Genomic DNA, 22,191 nt, shown 5'->3' with positions numbered 1-22,191 from the left:
TTAAGGGATACAAAGCAGTTTTAGAAATGGATTTGAGTTCTGTAAGTAATTTATATCTGTTGAAGAAAATAGACAAGCTATTTATGCAAAAGGATAAAATTTTCCACATACATACAGGGAACTGTTGACAACTTCTTATGCATGGTTTTTCCCATTAATACGAATGTGTGTATGCATGCGCTTTTATAAAATGCATGAGAAACACACCATTTTATTATTTCCTAAGGAATTAATTATTATGGCTTTGGTATGGTTTGTCTAGAAATACAAGTTTCACTATCTTACACTCTCTTAACTTCTTGTGATTTATTACATCATTTACTAAAGAAGTGGCTAGGGGTGGATGAGAAGCAAGGAGAATCAATTTTTCAAAGTTACATTTCTGACCTAAAGTCATCCTGCTAAATGCTAGAAGCAGTACATAAATCATCTCTTTTAACCCTTCGGTTACATTCCTTTTACACATCTCTCACTGGGCACACAGGGAAAGCTACCCAAAGCTGCACAGAGCAGTATGAGCTCTACTAACGCCGGGTCTCTTAACATTAAAATGTAGTTCTCACCCACTTGCTGATCTATCAGCGAAGCAGCACTTGCCCCAGGGACAGGCAGGAGAGATACAGAACACTACTAATAGTGTGACCCAGATGATAAAAGAAAACTACTGTGAGGCCTGGGTCCAGGATTTTCTGTGAAAGTCCCTGACTGGAGGCCCACACAGAAGGCCAAGCTCAGCCTCTACCAAGGAGTCCTCGATGAAGCATTCAAGCTATAATGATACGATTTTGGAGCTTGAAGAAAACTGGGGAAACTGAGGCAGCTGAGCAGATTCATCAAGACGCAGAACTATATTTGCCCTTTTGAGGGAAAGAAAACCAAGTGGGGATTGTTAGCCAGGCTCTGCTGGCTGAGGCTGATGGGCAACAATGCCAGTCATTCAGTGAGCTCTGGGGAATCCCCAGCAAACACTCAGGACCTATTAAATTCACTTCTCATTGGAAAAGGGTCTCTTCTGTTTCCTGTAAATCTTGAGGATAAAACAGGCCAATTTCCCTGCGGTCACTCACAGACAGTGGCTGACTACATTCCAAAAGAGCAGGACAAACAACTGCTCCCCGTTAGAATCCTTTTTTTCTTCTGGGGATGAAACCCAAGAACGTCTGTGGCCACATGCAGATGTTGGCATTTCTGCTACATGAGTTGGGGGATTAACACTCTATAACTTTACTCTTTGTTTGAAAGGAGAATAGTTCTTTGCCAGTACGACAATCATTCATTTCCTTCAGTACTTCCCCTATAGCTCTAAACTATGCTAACGTCTTTGAAGAGAATTAATTAGTTCTTCTGTTGATGCTTCTAAAGCACTTTAGGGTAGGTCTGGTTTTTCCTTGACCTTTAAAGGAATTTCCATGGCAGCCATTTAAGGGGTGGCAGACTTTTCAGGAAATGCTCAGAGCTTTGTAGCTTTTGGAAAGGATCCTGCTTAATGGACATTTGAGCAATTAAAATTGTAATTACTCATTGATAATAGTGTACTATTGATGGAAAAAATCCCTAGAAAAAAGGATATGCCCTATGATTGATTATTTTCAATAAGGAAATACTTCCATAGTCAATTTGTTTAATTATAAGCAACTCTAAAGTATTGGGCAGTACTCAAAGGGTGCTATGAAAAATCACAAATCATTTGCAGTCTTCAGAGTATGATCCACCACTTCTGATGCACACCCCCAAGTCTTACAGGTATTGTCATTCCAAATGCCCTTTCACCTCTATCCTTACCTCAAACTGACCAAAATCACTGGGTACCTGCTGTGTGCCAGGTTACCTTGGCAATCATTCAATATAATCCCCAGACCCAATTTCCCTCACCAGGCAGTAGCATCGCAGCAAAATATAATCTTCATGGGGGCTAGAGAGATGACTCAGGGGTTAAGAGTGTTTGCTGCTTGCAGAGAACCCAAGTTCAGTTCCCAGCACCCATACTGGGTGGCTTACAACTGACTGCAACTCCAGTTCCAGCGGAATCTGAAATCCTCTGGCCTCTGCCATGTATGGCACACATAAACTCAGACAGGAACACACACATACACATAAATATAAAAAAAATAAATCCCCAAAATAATAGAAAGTATTGCATCTTTGAAATTTTTTCCAAGATAAGAAGATTAAAGTTCTTTCAGTTAGCCTATGGCTAACAAGGACCAAAGCTAGCTTTAGTCTACAGTGTCCCAAAGTGTCCTTCCTGTGAAAATGCCATGAAATGAATCCAGACGAGCTGCCACATGCACACCTGCCTCTTCCTTGTCTCCAGGTCAGAGCTCAGGGGCAAATTTTTAGTTGTACTGATTAAAATATTTGGCTTATGCCCAAGATACCTGTTTCTTAAAAATCATTTTTATGTAGAAAGAATCAAGAGATCTGCCTAAAATCTAGTTTCTTTTGGCCTCTGCTCATAAATCCCATTTTTTCCCCAAACCATCTGCACTTTGCTGATCTATCAATTTGGAATCTATCCCTCATAATTAATGTGGAGTAGCCCTGGAAAACGCTCCCTGCTCCAGGAGGCAGAGTGATGACAGACATCGCTTCCATTCATTCTATCAAACCTCGGCATCTCCTTACTGAATATGTGGGTAAAAGTGTGGCAACCTTTTCCCCAGAAGTCTCTAAGGATAACCATAGAATTGAAAACACTGGTGTATTTAAAAGAATGTGGGAGCTGGAGAGATAGCTCAGTGATTAAGAGCACAGACTGCTCTTCCAGAGGACCTAGGTTCAATTCCCAGCATCCACATAGCAGCTCATACCCATCAGTTTTTCCAGGACTTGTAGAAAAACACCAATGAAAATAAATTATATATATTTGAGAGAGAGCGAGAGCGAGAGCGAGAGCGAGAGCGAGAGAGCGAGAGAGAGAGAGAGAGAGAGAGAGAGAGAGAGAGAGAGAGAGAGAGAGAGAGAGCTGGGCAGTGGTAGCACATGTCTTTAATCCCAGCACCTGGGAGGCAGAGGCTCTGTAGCGTATTTCTTTGGGCCACCAGCTCACAAAAAAGATACAAAGACTTATTATTAATGATGAAAGCTTTACCTATAGCTTGGACTTATCTCATCTATGTGTTGCCATGTAACTTGTGGCTTTTACCTCTTATCCTGTACATCTTGCTCCCTCTGCATCTGACTAGTGACTCCGCCTTTCTTCCTCCAAGTGCTCTCTCTGTCCAGAGGTCCCACCTATACCTCCTGCCTAGCTATTGGCCATTTAGCCTATTATTAAACCAGTCACAGTGACACATCTTCACACAGTGTAAAGGAATATTCCACAACAGGTCTCTGTGAGTTCAAAGCCAGCCTGGTCTACAGAGCTAGTTCCAGGACAGCCAGAAGCCCTGTCTCAAAAAAAAAAAAAAAAAAGAAAGTAAATTCCAACTTTTTTTTTTTTATTCAAACCATGTGATACCATTTCAGTTAAGTCATTCAACCTTTTGGAGCTGTTGGAGACTCATGTATGAACCTCAAACCAATATGGTTTTCTCCCTCAATCCTGTCTGAGCTACAATGTCATAATTCCCAAATTTTATATATATTTCCCCCCTACGGGTCTCTTTAAAGATGACAAATGGGACTTAGAAATAGCAGCACACTTGTGATTACATCATGGACTTCAGTACAGATGGCCGAAGTTTCAATCCTGGCTCCCCAGTTTATTTATGTCCTGGAGCAGGCTACTGAGGTCATCTGTATGCCTCAGTGTCCAGCTATAAAATGAAGCTAATAGTGATATCTGTCTCTTAGGACCAGACACTGTAAGAAATGGAAGAGTTGAGCAAGAATAAGCGTTTTCTGTCTTTGCTTGTTAGAGATGTGTTCATATGCTTTGGCAGCATCCGCAGAACTTAGATGCAGTGCCTGTCTGTCCATTCTCCTCTATGCCATCCCGATGGCCATCCTCACATTCGTCTCAATGCATTGTTCCAATGGTCCTGAGCCTCTGGGAGCTCAGCTTCTCCTCAAGCTGAGACCTAGAGGGTCAGAATTAAATGCATTAATAGGCATAAAGAGTGCCTGGGACATGTGTTTGTTATTACTGCCGCATCCAGCACCATAGCAAAGTACCCTCAAAATCTGTTAACAGCTGAGTCTCCAACGCCCCTCATCAGCTGCCCCAGGCTCTCACCTTTTCTTCCCCCTAACATATTTGCTCTTCTACCTGCCATCCAGGGATTTCCTTCACATCCCCCAACCCCACAGCCTCCTCTGCATGGCAATGTGGTAAAACCTTTTCTCTACTTCTCGTTTCTTCAGTCTGCCACCCCGTCTTTAGTGTTACTAACATGACAGAGGTTTGTTGAGGAATATTCCTTTACACTGTGTGAAGATATGTCACTGTGATTGGTTTACTAAAAAGCTAAATGGCCAATAGCTAGGAAGGATTTTCGGGGCAGAGAGAATGCTGGAAAGAAGAGGGAGTCCCCAGACAGACACAGAGTGGAAAGCATGACATGTAGGCGATGAGGTAACAAGTCATGAGCCACGTGGCACCATGTAAATTAATAGAAATGGGTTAATTTAAGTTATAAGAGCTAGTTAGGGATAAGCCTAAGCTGTCGGCCAAGATTTCATAATGAATAAGTCTCCATGTGGTTATTTGGGAGCTGGCTGGCGGGACAAAGAAAGACTCACTACAGAGGTTGCCAAGGTCTGGGGAAGGAAAGGGTATCAGAATGTTTTTGTCTCTGGCACATGAGTAAATATATATATGAGGTTCATATATATATTTGTTTGTTTGTTGTTGTTTGGGGGTTTTTTCGAGACAGGGTTTCTCCATGTAGTTTTGGTGCCTGTCCTGGATCTCTCTCTGTAGCCCAGGCTGGCCTCAAACTCACAGAGATCTGCCTGGCTGTGCCTCCTGAGTGCTGGGACTAAAGGCATGCACCACTGCCACCTGGCCCTCATATATATATTTACTCTGCTTGGTATTTAGGGGGCACTCAATAACAGGTTTCCATTTCACTTTAATATTAATTATAGAACAAGGGAAAAGCAATCAATTTCTAATGTTTATAGAAAGTCTGCATACCACTGATTTTTTTTTCCTCATCCACAGTGTGCTTATTCCGGTCTCTAAGGACTCAGGCCCTGAAACCTGTTACATAGTCTGATCTACACATTGGGCTTTATGAAGTCTGAGGCCTAGAGTTGTGTTGCTCAGTGTGGGAGTCACTGGCCAACTGAGCCTATTAAAATTAAATTTTAATAAAATAGAAGCTGCTACTACCTCAGAAACACTAACAAGGAAAGCCTCCAGCCCAGCAGGAAGCTCTGTTGGACAGCTCCAGTCTTCACAGAGGGAAAAAGTGCTATGGTTTGAATATAAATAACATCTCTTAGGGTTCTTGCTTTAAAGGCTCTGCCCCTAGGGTGGTGCTATTGGGAGGTGTTGAGCAGCGGAAGTGATGGGAGGCCTATAGGCCATTGGACACGTGATCTCTAAAGGGACTGTAGAAACTCCATCCGTGTTTCTCTCCGCTCTCCTTTCCCCTTCTCGCTCTCTCACAGGTTCTCTCTCTCTTTTCCCTTATCTTTCCTCCCTTCCTACCATCTTCTGTTACCGCCTCAACTGACAGCTCACTCTGACACATGCTATGTGCTTCCACCATGAAGTACTGCCTTTACCAGAGGTCTTAAATGAATGGGCTGACTAATCTTGGACTAGGACTATCAGAAACATGAACCAAAGGAAACCTTTTACTGCATAAGTGTCCTGCCTCGGGTACTTTATTGTAGGGATGCAGAGCTGACAAACACACAGGGAGTGACTTAGTTACAGAACTTCACCACAGCTTTCCTGAGCTTAGTTGTCATGGAAACTCGGCGCCCAGAGGTTCCAGACCTCTGCAATTGGATGGCAAGGCAGAGATGAGGATGACAGACAGGATCACAGGAAGGAAAATGGGACAAATACAGCGACCCTTGTGTAAATCTGCAGGCTCTAATCTACTTAAGATCCACACGGCTCTAAGAGGGACCAAGGCCTTTCAGAAAGACTCATGCTTTGGACATTCCCCACTTCACAGAAGGAAATGGTTTGTAAAAGGAGTCTGAGGTGATTTATTGCACCCTAGAGTGAAGTGGGAAGGAGAGTGATTATTTGGATTATTTCAAAGAAGAAGATGTCTGAAGTGTAACCGGAGAGGCAGCTTGAAGAGCTTCTCTTCTCATGCCGCAGAATCCTTCTTTTTCTTCACCCTTCCTTGGTGTTACACAGAACCAGAGAGAATCCACTGACTGTACAATTTGTGAGGTCTTATTTAATGAAAAACTGATAAAAATCATGAATACAAATTAACTATAAAATGAATACTTAGCCTTCAGATTCTTGGCATATTAGTAATAATTCAGGCTATTCCTCTGTGACTTCTGAGAAATCTCATCAGGCCATTCACCAGAAATGACTAGATAGAAATACTCCCTGATAGCAGCATGCCTTTCGCTCCCCACCTGGAACATTCCACAGTTCCCAGGGACAACTGACTTTTGCAGGAACTGTGCAATGAGGGTCGCTAGGATGCAGGCTTTCTTAGTTTCATGGTAAGTCCACCTTTGAATACAAACTATGGGTGAAATTGCAGGGTGACCCCAGACACTCTTGGCCTCTGCATTTTTTCCCCTTCTACAAATGAAAATGACTTTACAAAGGTAAAGGTCTTCCCCCCAGCATCCCACGGCTTTTAACACTAGGGATGAAGTTTCCCACCCTTTGCTCTGGCCCCTAAACTATTTTGCATCAAAGTGGTTATAACCCCCAAGCTTAGAGTTAGAAGACAAGACTTGGAAACACCTCATATGCATTTTATAAGAAGTGAGGTCTTAGAAAACTCCAACAGTTTCTCTGGGCCTTAGTTCCTTTGTCTAATGAAAGTGTCCTACAGACCTCTTGGGTTTGCTCTGTGTAGTAATGTATATGAAAATGTATAGACTGTAATGAGTGGCTAATGAACAGACTGCCTTGTGTATCTAACACCATCACTTGAATAAAGCCTCTCCTCAGAAGGGTAAGTATTTGGGCTGTTTCTAAGAAATTAAGTACTATAATTAAAATTTCTTTTTGGTAGCTAATTAAATTTGTTCTTTGACAACTTCACACACACACACACACACACACACACACACACACACACACACACACACTGTATTCTGATTATGCCTCCACCACCTTCTTTTATCTCCTTCCCATCTCTATGACACTCATCCTTATCCCTACAGGTTTTTCCCATATTTTTGACTTTTTGTTTTGTGACCATGGGTTTGGCGCTGTCCCCTGGAGCCTGGTGTATATTCATCAGTGGCTAACACAAATGAAGACAATGGCTGTCCTTCCCCAAGAATCCGTCTATAGCCACCAATAACATTTCTTGAGTTTTTCTTTTTTTTCAAATCTAAGTGAAAAGAAGCCATATAATGTTATTATCATTTGTTTTTTTTTGCAATTCAAACAACCCAGGTGTTGGGATCACAACCAAAATTTTTTTTAAGGATTTAAAATTAACTCTAACTGTTTGGAAAATAACATATAGAAGAGATCTATCATTAGTATAATCTGCATTCTGTTTGTGCTGTCTTGTACATGGCTAGTTTTACACATTTAAAAATATGAATTCAAATCAATATTTACAACATGGGGCACTGATTCTGCTTCTTGTTACATCTTGCACCAGCAGAGATTTCATGCTGCCCTATGTATGTTCAAGCAGAAAAACATTTTGCCTTTTCCATTTGCTTTTGTTACATACCTCCCCCCCCACACATATTTGTTCTTTGGCACTGTTTGTTCTGAAGCCAGGGTCTGACTTCTTTTCCCTTTATCTCTCCATGGCAACAGATAGATTGCAATGCCACACACAGAAATGCAGAATTACAACCTCCCTGCCAGATCGAGCAGAAAGAAGCATGTACAGTGAAATCAGCAATGGGAACTTGGGATAGGTAATGAATAAGCCCATTTTGTCCTTTTCAGACAGAATGTAAATTGCAGTTCTCCCCTGCACCTTCTTGTTGCTTTCTAAGGAAGACCCTTAGGGTGCACTCAATGTATTTATAGAATGAGGAGCTGATTGTCTATTACCATTTCCTTTTTAAGTGCTCCCCAGTCGTCTGATTAATAATAAATGTGAGAACTTGTAATGATAATGATTATAGTTTATTGAAAGCTTTCTGTCTTCGGTGGGCTGCACTAAATGCTTGATATAAATGAGCCTGTTGCACCGTCACCCAGCTCTGTAAAGTGATCATTATTATCCATTTGCAGGAGAAGAACCTCAGGTCAGGGAGGTGAAGGGATGCACTCAGGGTCACAGTACACAGCTAGGAATCGGTGGGGCTGAATTTGCTCCTTTAGAGTCTGTCTGCCATGAAGGCTTGGGTTCATGACCTCTCTGCTGGCACGCCAGTCCAGAACTTAACAGATCTGTGTCGATTCTGTTGCTCTATTATTTTTCCAATTGTCCCCTTCATCTCTGTTTTAGAGGGGACACTTTTCTCCTCTTTAACATGGTTCCAATGCTTTCCTAGATGTTTCTGACAGTGTCCCAGCATTACAACGTCTGTCTCCTTCTATGCTGGACTACGTATCCCATGCCGGACACCTGAATTCATTTGGCATGATCACACACACACACACACACACACACACACACACACACACACACACCACTTTCTTTAGGTTGTGATGGTCTTGCCCGTATCAGGTCCAGATTTTTGCTGAGGACTATCTTCTTCGATGTTTCATTGTCCTTGGAAGTGCTTTTTAGGTACTGACATGAGCACATGCTACAGGCTACTCAAGTTGACTCCTATAAGACTTTGACCAAACGTTTCCCATTTTAAAAGGGGAGTGCGGTAATATAGCACTAATCTATTGGTATCCTTAGGTCTCAATAATGTTACTGCCCTTTTTTCCCCTTTCCTCTTTAGACTGAAAATGAGAGACTAGGCTTAACCTTCAGATATTTTATCTCAAGTACTATCCAAACAGGTTTCACCTGACCACTTGCTCTTAAAAGAAACCCCTTCTGTGGTGGGTTGAATAAAAATGTCACAAGGAAGCAGGTAGGCTGGCAGAACATCTTCACCTCTTCTGCACATCCTCCAAATCCATCCCCTTGTAATTTTTTTTTTAACTATTTTTGGGAGCCTGCCACCCAGCTCCCAAATAAATATACAGAGACTTATTTGTACGTATGAATGACCAGCCTTCGCATGGCTTGTTTCTAACCAGCTTTTCTAGCTGAACTTAACCTGTTTCTCTTCTTCCACATTTTGCCTCAGGGCTTTTGCTTTTCTTAATTCTATATATCTTTCTTCCCTTCTTACTCTGTGGTTGGCTGTGTGGCTGAGTGGTTGGCCCCTGGCACCCTCCTCCCCTCCTTTTCCTGCTTCTCCCTCTTCTCATTCTTCTCTCTCAAGCCTAGATTTCTCCTATTTATACTCTCTGCATGTCAGCCCCGCCTATCCCTGTCCTGCCTAGCTATTGGCCGTTTAGCTCTTTATTAGACCAATCAAGTGTTTCAGGCAGACAAAGTAACACAGCTTTCACAGATGAAACTTAAAAGAATGCAATACATCTTTGCATCATTAAACAAATACTCCACAGTGTAAACAAACATAACACATCTTAAGCTAATATTCCATAACACCCCCCAAGTCTTATCCCCAGCTCTGTAGTAGACCACCCACTGCACCTCTGCCCCCATATCTCTAGAGGATCAAACAGGTCTTCCCCTCCAAACTTCTTCCCCCCTACTCATCACTTTATCCCAGCCCCCAACTCCAGCAGGCACTCTCTGGGAATGCAGAGGCCACTCTGGCCAGGGAAACAGGTAGACCACTCCTCCCTCTGCTCCTCCAAATTCAATCCCCCAGTCTCATCTCCAGCTCTGTATCAAACCACTTGCTGTGGCCTCACCTCCCTCCCCACCCGAATCTCAAGGGGATCACACAGATCTTCCCCTCTAATCTTTCCTCCCCCCACTCCAATAAACACATCTCAACATCAAGGATAGACATCACTTCAGGTTAAAAGAATGGAAAAAGGTATTCCAAGCAAATGGACTCAAAAAGTAAGCTGGTATAGCCATTTTAATATCTGACATAATAGAATTCAAAAAAAAAACTAATCAGAAGAGATAGAGAAGGAGACTACATGCTCATCAAAGGAAAAGTCCACCAAAATGACATTGCAGTTCTTAATATCTATGCACCAAACACAAGGGCACCCATGTTTGTAAAAGAAACACTACTATAGTGTATACTGATAGTGGGGTGTTTTAGGGTTTCTATTGCTGCAATGAAACACCATGACCAAAAAGCAAGGGAGAAAAAGGCTTCCTTGGCTTATACTTTCATACTGTTTATTACTGAAAGAAATCAGGACAGGAACTCAGACAGGGCAGAATCCCGAAGGCAGGAGCTGATGCAGAGACCATGGAGAGGTGTTGCTTACTGGCTTGCTCCTCAAGGCTTGCTCAGCCTGCTTTCTTATAGAACCCAGGATTACCAGCCCAAGGATGGCACCACCCACAATGAGCTAGACCCTCCCTCATTGATCGCTAATTGAGAAAATGCTGTATAGATGGGTCTCGTGGAGGTATTTTCTTAACTGAGGCTCCTTCCTCTCTGATGACTCTAGCTTGTGTCAAGTTGACACAAAAACCCAGCCAGTATAGTGGGAGACTTCAATACCCCACTCTTACCAACAGACAAGTAATCTAGAGAAAAACTAAACAAAGAAATGCTGGAGCTAACTGATGTTATAAACCAAATAAACCTAACAGATATTTACAGAACATTTCATCCAAACATAAAAGAACATACCTTCTTCTCAGCACCTCATGGAGGTTTCTTCAAAATTGACCACATGCTCAGATACAAAGCAAGTCTTAACCACGACAGAAAACTGCAATAACATCCTGGATCCTATATGACCACCACAGATTAAAATTGGATATCATCAACAATAGGAACAACAGAAAACTTACAAACTCATGGAAACTGAACAACTCACTACTGAATGAAAAATGGGTCAAAACAGAAATGAAGAAAAAATTAAAGACTTTCTAGAATTGAGTTAAAATGAATACACAACATACTCATACTTATGGGACACAATGAAAGCAGTGCTAAAAGGTAAGTTCGCCCTGGAGGAGGTGGGAATGGAGGGTGGGCTGGGGGGAAGGGGAGGGGGCCGGAGGGGGGAGAACAAGGGAATCCGTGGCTGATATGTAGAACTGAATTGTATTGCAAAATAAAAATACAAATTTTTTTAAAAACTCTATATTATTATTAATGAAAAAGTAAATATAAATAAAATATTTTAAGCAAATTCTGAATACTTTAAAACTTATAGCTTAAACAGAATTTGTTTTGTCTATCAAAAGATGTTATATTCTAAAAAAAGGCAAGTTCATATCACTAAGTGCCTATATTTAAAAAAATCTGGAGAAATCTCATACTAGTAACTTAATAGCTCAGCCAAAAGCTCTAGAACAAAAAGAAGAAATCACACCCCAAAGGAGTAGATGGCAAGAAATAATCAAACTCGGGGGGAAAGTAAGTAACATACAAACAAACAAACAAAAAAGAATCAAACAAAGATTTGGTTCTTTGAGAAAATCAAGAAGATTGAGAAACCGTTATCCAAATTAACTCAAGGATGGAGAAAGAAGATCCAAATTAGAAATAAAAAGACATAACAACAGACACTGGGGAAATCCAGAGAATCATATGAACATACTTGAAAAACCTGTACTCCACCAAACTAGAAGATCTAAAAGAAAGGGATAATTTTCTTGATACATACCACTTACCAAAGTTAAATCAAGACCAGATAAAAAATTTAAACAGATCTATAGCCCCTAGTGAAACAGAAACAGTCATGAAGCCTCATCAAAAAAGCCCAGGGCCAGATGGTTTTAGCACAGGATTCTACCAGACTTTCAAAGAAGAGCTAATGCCAATACTCCTCAAATTATTTCACAAAACAGAAACAGAAGGAATATTGCCCAATTTACTTTACAAGGCCACAGTTACCCTGACACATAGACCCAACAAAGAAAGAGAATTGCAAACCAATTTCCCTTGTGAACATAGATACAAAAATTCTCAATAAAATACTTGCAAACCGCCGGGCGGTGGTGGCGCACGCCTTTAATCCCAGCACTCGGGAGGCAGAGCCAGGCGGATCTCTGTGAGTTCGAGGCCAGCCTGGGCTACCAAGTGAGTTCCAGGAAAGGCGCAAAGCTACACAGAGAAACCCTGTCTCGAAAAACCAAAAAAAAAAAAATACTTGCAAACCAAATCCAAGAACACATAAAAAAAATTACTCACTGTGATCAAGTAGGCTTTATCCCAGAGGTGCAGGGATGGTTGAACATATGAAAATAGATAAAGGTAATCTACCATATAAACAAACTGAAAGACAAAAAACACATGATCATGTCATTAGATGCAGAAAAGGCCTTTGACAAAATCAAACATTTCTTCATGATAAAAGTCGTGGAGAGATTACAGGTATAAGGAACACACCTCAACATAAAAAGGTAGTTTACAGCAAGTCCATAGCCAAATCAGCTTAAATGGAAAGAAATTCAAAGTAATTCCACAAAAATCAGGAATAAGACAAGGTTAGTCATGTTCTCCATACCTATTCAATATAGTAAGTACTCGAAGTCCTAGCTAGAGCAATAAGACAACTGGAGGAGATCAAAGGAATACAAACTGGAAAGGAAGAAGACAAAGTATCTTTACTTGAAGATGATACGATAGTATACATAAGTGACCCTAAATATTCTACTGGAAAACTTCTACAGCTAATAAACACTTTCAACAAAGTAGCTGGATACAAAATTAGCTCCCACAAATCAGTAGCCTTTCTATATGCAAATGAAAAAATAGACTGAGAAAGAAATCAGAGAATTACCTTTCACAAGAGCTTCAAATAATACAAAATAGCTTGGGGTAACTCTAACCAAGAAAGTGAAAGACTTGTGTGATAAAACCTTTGAGACACTGAAGAAAGAAATAGAAGAAGATATCAGAAAATGAAAAGATCTCCCACACTCATGGATCAACATGATTAACATAGTAAAAATGGCCATCTTACCAAAAGCAATCTACAGATTCAATGCAATCCTCAACAAAATTCCAACACAATTCTTCACAGATCTTAGAAGGATAATTTTCAGATAAGATGAAATCACAAAACTCAGAATAGCTAAAAAACAATCCTGAATAATAAAAGAACTACTGGAGATATCACCATCTCTGACCTCAAGTTGTATTACAGAGCTATAGTAATAAAAATAGCATGATATTGGCACAAAACAAACATGTTAATCAATGAAATTAAATTGAAGATCCAGACGTAAGACCACACAGCTATCGATACCTGATTGTTTAAAAAGAATCTAGAAATACACACTGGAAAAAAGACAGCATCTTCAACAAATGGTGCTGGTCAAACTGGGTGCTGCATGTAGAAGAATGCAACTAGATACATACTCAACAGACTGCACAAAACTCAACTCTAAATGGATCAGACCTCACACAAAACCAGATATACTGAACCAAACTGAAGAGAAAGTGAGGAATAGCCTTGAATTCATTGGCACAGAAGACAACTTTCTGAACATAACATTGTTAGCAGAGATATTCATATCAACAATTAATAAACGGGATCTCATGAAACTGAAAATCTGTACTGCAAGTGACACTGTCATTCAGACAAAGCAGCATCCCATGGAATGGGGAAAGATTTTTACCAATTATACATGCAGTACAGAGCTGATATCCAAGCTATATTAAGAACTCAAATGTAGTTTGTTTTGTTTACTCTTTGAGGGCCCACCACCCAGCTCCCAAATAAATACATGGAGACTTATTTTTACTTACGAATGCCCAGCCTTAGCCTGGCTTGTTTCTAGCCAGATTTTCTTAAATTATCCCATCTACCTTTTGCCTCTGGGCCTTTACCAATCTCTATTCAATGTACCTTTCTTTCCTTCTTAAGCCATGACTGGTTGTGTGGCTGGGTGGCCCCTGGTGTCCTCTCCTCCTTTCTCCTTGCTCTTCTTCTCTCTTTTATTCTTTTCTCTTATTTATTCTCTTTGCCTGCCAGCCCTGCCTATCTCTCTCTCCTACCTAGCTATTGGCTGCTCAGCTCTTTATTAGACCTATTAGGTGTTTTAGACAGGCAAACACAGCTTTACAGAGTTGAACAAATGCAACATAAAAGAATGCAACACATCTTTGCATTATTAAACAAATATTCCACAGCATAAATGAGTGTAACACATCTTAAGCTAATATTCCACAACACTCAAAAAACTAGATATCAAGAAGACAAATTAAGTTAAAACCCAATTTAAAATTTGGGTACAGATATAAACAGAATTCTCAAAAAAGGAAACTCAAATGTCTGAGAAACAACTAAAGGAATGTTCAACATTCCTAGTCTTCAGGGAAATGCAAATCAAAACTACTTTGAGATTTCATCTTATACCTGTCAGAATGACTAAAATCAATAAAAACAAGTGACAGCTCATGCTGGCAAGGATGTGGAGTAAGAGGAACACTCCTTCATTGCTGGTAGGAGTGCAAACTGGTATGTAAAAACCCACTACGGAAAGCAATATGGAGGCTCCTCAGAAAGAAGGAAACTGATCTACCTCAAGACCCAGATGTACTACTCTTGGGCATATACCCAAAGACTGCTTCATTCTACCACAGAGACATTTACTTGTTCTTCTGTGTTCATTGACGAACACAGTTCATAATAGCTAGAAATTGGAAACAACCTAGATGTCCCTCAACAGATGAATGGATAAAGAAAATGTAGCAAACTTGCACAATTTCATTTTAAAAAATGAAATTCACAGGCAAATGCATAGAACTAGAAAAAAAATCATCTTGAGTGAGGTTACCCCGATGCAGAAAGACAAATATGGTGTGTATTCTCTTATATGTGGATATTAGCTATTAAATCAATGATGACCAAGCTACCATCTGTAGAATCACAGAGGTTAAGCAGAGAGACAGGAACTTGGAGGGGACAGATGGATGTCCCTAGAAAAGGGAAACAGAATAGATAGGTACGGATGTGAGCAGTGTGTTGGGCAGGGGGATGGGGGCATCTGGAATGGGAGGATCAAATGGGGAGGGGGAGGGAAGAGGGGGATGAGGGAAGGAATACAGGGAGAGACAGCTATAATTAAGGGATATTTGAGGGGCTGTATGGAAACCTAATACAGTAGAAGCTTCCTAAAATATATACATATATAAAGGCTATCTAAATGAGTTCACCAGATAATGGGGGAGACAGAGCCCCAACTGGCCATCTCTTGTCACCAAACAAAGCTTCCAGTAAGTGCCAGGAATGGGTTATATCTAATTGAGTTGTTACCCAAAGGAGTATTCCGACAGGAATCCCCAAACAACTCAGACTGTTGTCAAAACTGTAGGGTGCTCTCCATAAACCAAAGGCAAGGCCCGACAGCTGAAGACAACACCTACTCAACCCACTGAGCATGCAGACGTTGAGGTGGTGCCTACACAGGGTATTTACCCTTATATGCTAGCATCTTTGTTACATGAAGGTACTCTGCACTCTACCAAAGGAGAAATGTAAACACTAACCCAGCCACAAGCCCTTGTCTCTACCATGGTGTCCTGCCTGCAAGACACACTAGTGCAATGGTAGCAAAACAACCTGTGAGAGTAACCAACCAATCTGATTTGACTGAAGGCCCACTTCACAGTATGGAAACCATAGCTGACATCTTGGGTGACCCAGGACCTGAAACTAGATAGCCTAGGGAACAAATACCACTGTTCTAAAATAATAATAACAATGTGATGCATCTTAATGACACCCTGCTACACTCAGATCAGTGCCTCGCTCAGCCATCGTCAGAAAAGCTTCCTCCTGCAGCAGATGGAACAAATACAGAGACCCACAGCCAGACATTATCCAGAGACTGAGAGAACTTGGAATACTTGGCCCTAAAAGGTATGACTCCATCAATCCCTTCCCTCAAGGCTCAGGAAACCCTGAGGAAGAAGAAGTGGAAAGGATATCCAAGCCAAAGGAGATTGGAAAATGCTAAGGAAACAAGGCCCTCTACATCAACAGGACCAACGTCCACATGAACTCACAGACTGAGGCAGCATGCACAGGGTCTACACAGGTCTGGACCAGATAAGACCCTAGATCTGAAAGGAGAAGTGGACACATGCCCCCATCCCTAACCCGGACTTTATTTCCAATTGATAACCACTTACAAATGAAAATTTAATTTCCTCCAAGGGAGTCTCACTGGGGAAACAAACTACTGTGAATGGTAGGCTGCATGCCCAGCATTACATGGCCAACAGAAAACAAACTCAGCAACATCTTTGGAGGTTCCTTGTCTTATAATATCATGTCAGAGCTTTTCCTTTGTGTGTGTGTGTGTGTTTATTTTTTGTTTTGTTTTTTCTCTTTCTTTTTAAAAAAAATTTATCTTACTATTTTATTTTATTTATATATTTTTGTCTTTTCTCTTTTTACCCTACAGGTCCTTTGTGTGTGTGTGTGTGTATATTACAGCTTCTAGTTTAGTGTTTTTATGAGATTTCTGATTGTGCAGATGAGTGGGTCTCTGTTTCTTAGGCTGTTCTTCTTTTCTTCTTCTTCTTCTTCTTCTTCTTCTTCTTCTTCTTCTTCTTCTTCTTCTTCTTCTTGTTTTATCCTACTCCATTGTGTTAGTTTTTGTTCTATCTCGTTATATTATATTTTATTTAAAAAAGAATGGTCCCCATATTCTCATATATTTGAATACTTAGTTACCAGGGAGTGGCACTACTTGAAAGGATTAGAAGGATTAGGAAGTGTCCTTATTGGAAGTGTGTCATGGGGTGGGCTTTGAGGTTTCTAAAGCCCATGCTAGGCCCAGTCTTCCTCTGTCTCTCTCTGTCTCTGTCTCTTTCTCTCTCTCCCTCTCCCTCTTCTTCTCCCCACCCCCCACCCGACCTCTCACTGCCTGTAAATTAGGATGTAGCTCTCATTTACTGCTCTGGCACTATGTGTGCCACCATGCTCTCCACCATGATGAACATGGGCTAAACCTCTGAAACTGTAAGCAAGCCCCTAATTAATGTTTTCTTTTATAAGAGTTGCCTAGGTCATGGTGTCTCTTCACAGCCATGGAATTGCTGCTAAGATACCTTCCTTTTGCTTGTCCTGATCATCTGCATATACGTTTCCTTGACAGCAAGCATCTGAAACACTTAACTTACTCATTCCTTCCTGTTTGCTGAATCAATGAAGAACGACAACAAAGTCTGCTTTGTTCCCTCCTGTGCAGTCATTGTCTAGCTCAGCATTTGGCACAGAGTATTTTCCCAATAAATACTTGCTGGCTGTGGTTAAGAAGTGGAGTGGCGCCTTCCCACCAGTTCCTTTTCGAAGTCACCCAGCTCAGAATGCAGGGGCCACTTCTCATCTTCCTCCTGTACTTACTGTGAAGTCCTGTTGATTATTTCCTCAGCAACCTGTTTCAGACCAGCTCTTTCTTTGTCCAATTCTGTAGCCTCTATTGAACCAAGACACTTTTATGTCACCCTTAAATTACTGCTATAGGCTCCTCAACCCATTCTCTTTCAGAGCACACACTCTCTCTTCCAGTGTAAAAACACTGGGGAGTCCTTTGTTTAGAAATTTACTGCACTTTTATGTCTCCTCAAGGATAGGTTTGAAATCCCTTTGCTGTCATTGAAAAAGCCCATTTTCTTACTAAGACTAGACCTATGCCAGCAAAATCCATAGGTCACTAATAAAAAGTTCCTATCCTAAACTTCCTAAAGTACTGTCCTCCCAACTGAAATTCCCTCTCCATTCCTATTTGTCAAAACTTACCCTTTCCTCATCAACCCTAAGTTTAAATTTTACTTTCCATGACTTAAAGTTTGCTTCTCTCAAATCAATCATTAACTGGCTTGAAATCATACATACATGATCCTTTGTTTAGTCATTAGTCACTTTTAGGCTCTTTTTTTCAGAGATACTCACATAGAAATGCCACCCTCTTCAAATAAAAATGTTCTAAAAAACATCACATTTGGCAGTGATGATACACAAATTAGAGATCTAGGTGCTAAGTCTCTGAAGATACCTATGCTCAAGAACCTCTTGAGAACTCTTCCCATTTCTCTAAAAACACAGTCTCCAGCTCAAAGGCTGCTGGACTATAAGGTACTTTCTGTTCTTGCCAATTAAGATCCTGTATAGTCCACATTTGTGCTGCTCTCTAGGCCTTTTGTGATGTGCTGGCTCTGGGGCTAGTGAGTCAGTATTTAGAGCCCAGGATATACTATCTGGAATCAACAACAGCATGAGCCTGGGAATCTCACTCATCCATCCCTTGACTAAGTGGAAATAGTAACATAGGTCAAGCGTATTTTATCTGAAATTATGGAACCTGGAATAGGGATGGGGGTTTGGGACATTTTCCAATAATGAAATATCTTGGAAATGAGACTCACAACTAAACACAAAGTTTATTCACATGTCATATGCAATTCATATGCATAGTAATTGGGTGATTTTATAAATTATTTTCAGAGAGCCTGCAGTTTTACTTGAACCCATCACATGGGGTGAGGTGTTTAATTTCCATTTCTATGTCATGTCACTTCTCAGAGAGTTTCAGATTTTGGAGCATTTTGGATTTAAAGTTTTGTGATTAGGGATGCTCAGCTTATAGTGCCTCTCTCATAAGTATCCTGTGAGGAGTAAATGAACTTTTACACACCTAGAACAATTTGGTGCTTGATAAATGCTGCTGCTGCAGCTGCTAATGCAGCAGCAAATGGAACTAGAGAGATGTCTTGCACAAGCTTGAAATTTTGGTTAAATCTGTGTACTTGAAAAGGTAACTGCATGCAGGTGGCAAGGAAACTATGTGCAGTTATGCTACTAAAAAAACTCCTTCATTCAACAAATGCCTACTGATCATCCTTTGGATCTTTGCTAGCTGTTGAAGAACAAGAAAATCAAGGTTCTGGCCCTCCTAGAGCCAACAGCTCTGAAGAGAGAGTTGAGTCAGTGCATGCTATTATACAACTATGGGCAATCCACAGGTGTAGTAGAGCCTGCTTGTTACAGGCGGTAAGAGGTCAGAGAGGTCAGGACTGAAGCAACTACAAAGATTTGCTTTAGATGCATGGGGAGGGGGGTGAACAGAGGGAAATTTTCCTAATTTACCCCCACACAAAGCATTGTGAGATGAAGGTAATATGGGAAACCAGTTTGGTGCAAAGGAAGAAAAAAAAAAAAAGCAGATAGTCAACATTTGATAGGAGGGAGAAAGACCAATCGATGACTCCAAGCCAATGAGACGGCATTCGACAGGGGTAAATCCAAAATTCTGTCTTCATGTTCCGAATGCCAACTGCACAAGTTCAAGAGTGTGTAACCCAAAGCTGACAGTAGTTCATAGAGGAAAATGAGATAAATTAGTGAACAATTGATTTTAAACTCCACACGAGTGAAAGGTTTTCACTCTGGATCAACATCCTAATTAGGAGGCAACTGACAAAATCAGGGAGGTCGTTGTTCAAGATGAAGGGTTTGGGGTATACTTGAAGTGGCTTTCAAAAGGACTACTTTAGGGTATTTTTTGTTTTAAATCTTAATATAAAATGCTTAAAAGTACATAGTTATAAAATTTAGTTCTAAAAGCTAAATATTTTAAATTAAAAGCCTACTATTCAATTCCAGTATGTTCAACAATCACTTAAATTTTTTTAGAATTTCTTACATGTCCACATGTAAGAATTTTTGGCAATTTCATATGTGTATACTCTTGTATAATATTAGCGGGTCCAGCCTTAATATTATACATCCCAGGGGCTCAGGAGAGAGAACCTCTAACGGCGAGGACTATTTTCGGGAAATAGAATCTCAGCACACCAAGCTCTATAGTCCACTTGCTTTAATTCCTCTGGCATAACATCCTATATACACAGCTTCAGTTCTGTTCTCATGCCTAGCTCCTTTCTTGTCTGATTTCTCTCTATATTTATCTACTGCTCCCTCTAAGTTCTATCTTAATTCTCTCGTCTTAACTCTGCCTCATCTAGGTCCTTTTCATCTTGTTCTTACCCAGCTAGTACTTCCCCATCTGACTCCTCCTCATCTTCCATCTCGTTCCTCTAGTACTCTCTTCTAGCCCTTCAATCTAGTTCTTCCCCATCTCAGTTTGTTCCTCTCAAGCTCTTATCCATCTAGTTCTTCCATTCTCTTTTCTCTTCTCCGTCCCTTGTGCCCCAGAAGTCCTGGTATATATACACTTACAAGCAGTAATACCTTGGCAATGTAAAGCCAGGCTTCCAGGGTCAAATGGAGGGGTGGTAAGAATCATATAGAGGGGCAATAACCGTTAATTATCATTTGCAACCCCAAAGGGAAGTGACCAATGGGAGATGAATTAACTAAAGGCTAAATTCGGGTAATACCTAAGAAGAGGGATCTTATGTGCTCAACTATAACCTCAAACGTGATTGGTAGAAAATGTTAAGAATCTATAAGTTGCTAGGTCAATGGGAAAAAAATAAAACTGCCGCCTTTTTTTCTGTGGTTCCTATCTGTCCAAGCTATCTGCCTGCCATTTTTCTGCAGGGTGGGGGAGAGTGTGCTCATTCGCTAGGCAACCTGTGTACAGGTAGATGCCTCTGGTGATAGTAAAAGGGAGATCTGGAACTAGAGGTAAGACTTGGGAAAGGAGGAAGTTAAGCTTAATTGGCACATCCGCCAGGCCTTCTCAAACAGGTAGTCTGGATGCTTAAGTCTGTTCTTAGAAAGTACAGAGGTATCTTTGATAAGGTACTTTCCTCCATCTGGGGATGTACCTGACCGGATGCTGCCAATGGTGATAATTACAGGGAGGCTTGAAGTGGGGTTCTGGTTGAGCATAGCTGTCAGCACAGAAAGTTATCTAAATATTCCTAGAAGTGGTTAGGTAAGGAGTTAGAGGTCTATAAAGTTAGTAAGGCTGTAAGAAAGGAGGGTCTGAGCTAAATTGTGTAAAGCTATTACTTAACATCCACCTGACCTAGGCGGTGTCTCTTTGTGGAATTTACCTTAAATCAGGAGACTTTCATGTGGAGTGTTATTACTGCTAGTCCTTGAAAGTGGCTAAAGGAGATATCTGATTCCAGAGAAAGCCTTTCCTGAGGCTGTTCTCCAAATACCTGGAATGTGTATGTCCAGAGAGTGATCAGTCCACACTGTTAGCCCTTCTTAGGGAAAAGTCAATTGGGAAAACTATGAAGGCACACATGATTTTCGTAACAGAAGAGAGCTGATATATACCAAAAGCTCCTTGGAATTTGGCTTCCTCTGGAGAAAACCCTTGATCCCTCCAGGTAGTGATTTTGCCATAACCAGTTGAGTTCTTATGATATATTCCTGCGGCCCTCAGCAGTATACAATGTATTTTTGTCAGAGTCAGCTCTTTCTTGTGCCCCCTCTCCTGTTGAGCCCCTTTATCCCCGCCCCACTTTGAGTGAGTGAGTGTGTGTGTGTGTGTGTGTGTGTGTGTGTGTGTGTGTATGTCCCGCTGATTTCAATTAAAGTTGCTTACATGAGTATGGACAGAGGATTATTTACTGGAATTTGGACATCCCAGTGGCTGCACCACTGGAGAAAATGATTCTCCCTCCTCTGGCAACGCATCAGCTGTCAGGAGATCCTCAAGGAGGAGTGGGGGCCTCATGATCCCCTCCTTAATGCATGATGGAATGTTGACAGAGTTCATCTTATGCAATACCCACAGCTGCTATGAGTTCATGATAACAACAGCTATGCCATATCTAAAAAAAAAAGAGCATTTTGTACTGTCGCTCCCCATCTTTGACTCTTCCATGGTTTCCATCCCTTTTCTGTGACATTCTCTGAATCTTGGATGAGGTGCTATAGACATCCTATTTAGGGTTGAGCGTTCAAAAGTCTCTTATTCTTAGCATTTTGACCAGTTATGAGTCTCTGCATTAACTACTGCCTACTGCGAAGCTAACCTTCTCTAACCAAGCCTGAGAACAGCACTAGTCTAGAAGCATGAACAAAAATATTTAAAAACTGTTTTGACAACATGCTCA

General features: G+C 41.0%; 1 protein-coding gene across 6 annotated transcripts in view; it reads right to left on the bottom strand.

Annotated features, from left to right (window-relative positions):
* The window catches only part of Ankrd1 (ankyrin repeat domain 1), a 237,738-nt gene that overhangs the window by 173,996 nt on the left and 41,551 nt on the right, over positions 1–22,191 (bottom strand). For 4 of the 6 annotated variants that reach the window (XM_052714275.1, XM_052714278.1, XM_052714277.1 and 1 more), the window contains exon 3: positions 12,385–12,468. The exons of the other annotated variants lie outside the window; for them this stretch is intronic. In XM_052714275.1, the coding sequence (XP_052570235.1) occupies positions 12,385–12,468 (84 nt within the window). The remainder of the gene's footprint in view (positions 1–12,384; positions 12,469–22,191) is intronic. 6 annotated transcript variants of the gene reach the window in all.

The sequence above is a fragment of the Peromyscus californicus genome, unplaced genomic scaffold (genome assembly GCF_007827085.1).
Source record: "Peromyscus californicus insignis strain IS unplaced genomic scaffold, ASM782708v3 Scaffold_4__1_contigs__length_199733344, whole genome shotgun sequence".
Taxonomy (NCBI): Eukaryota; Metazoa; Chordata; class Mammalia; order Rodentia; family Cricetidae; genus Peromyscus; species Peromyscus californicus.
The sequence above is the reverse complement of the archived record's forward strand: the minus strand, read 5'-3'. Positions and strand labels throughout refer to the sequence as shown.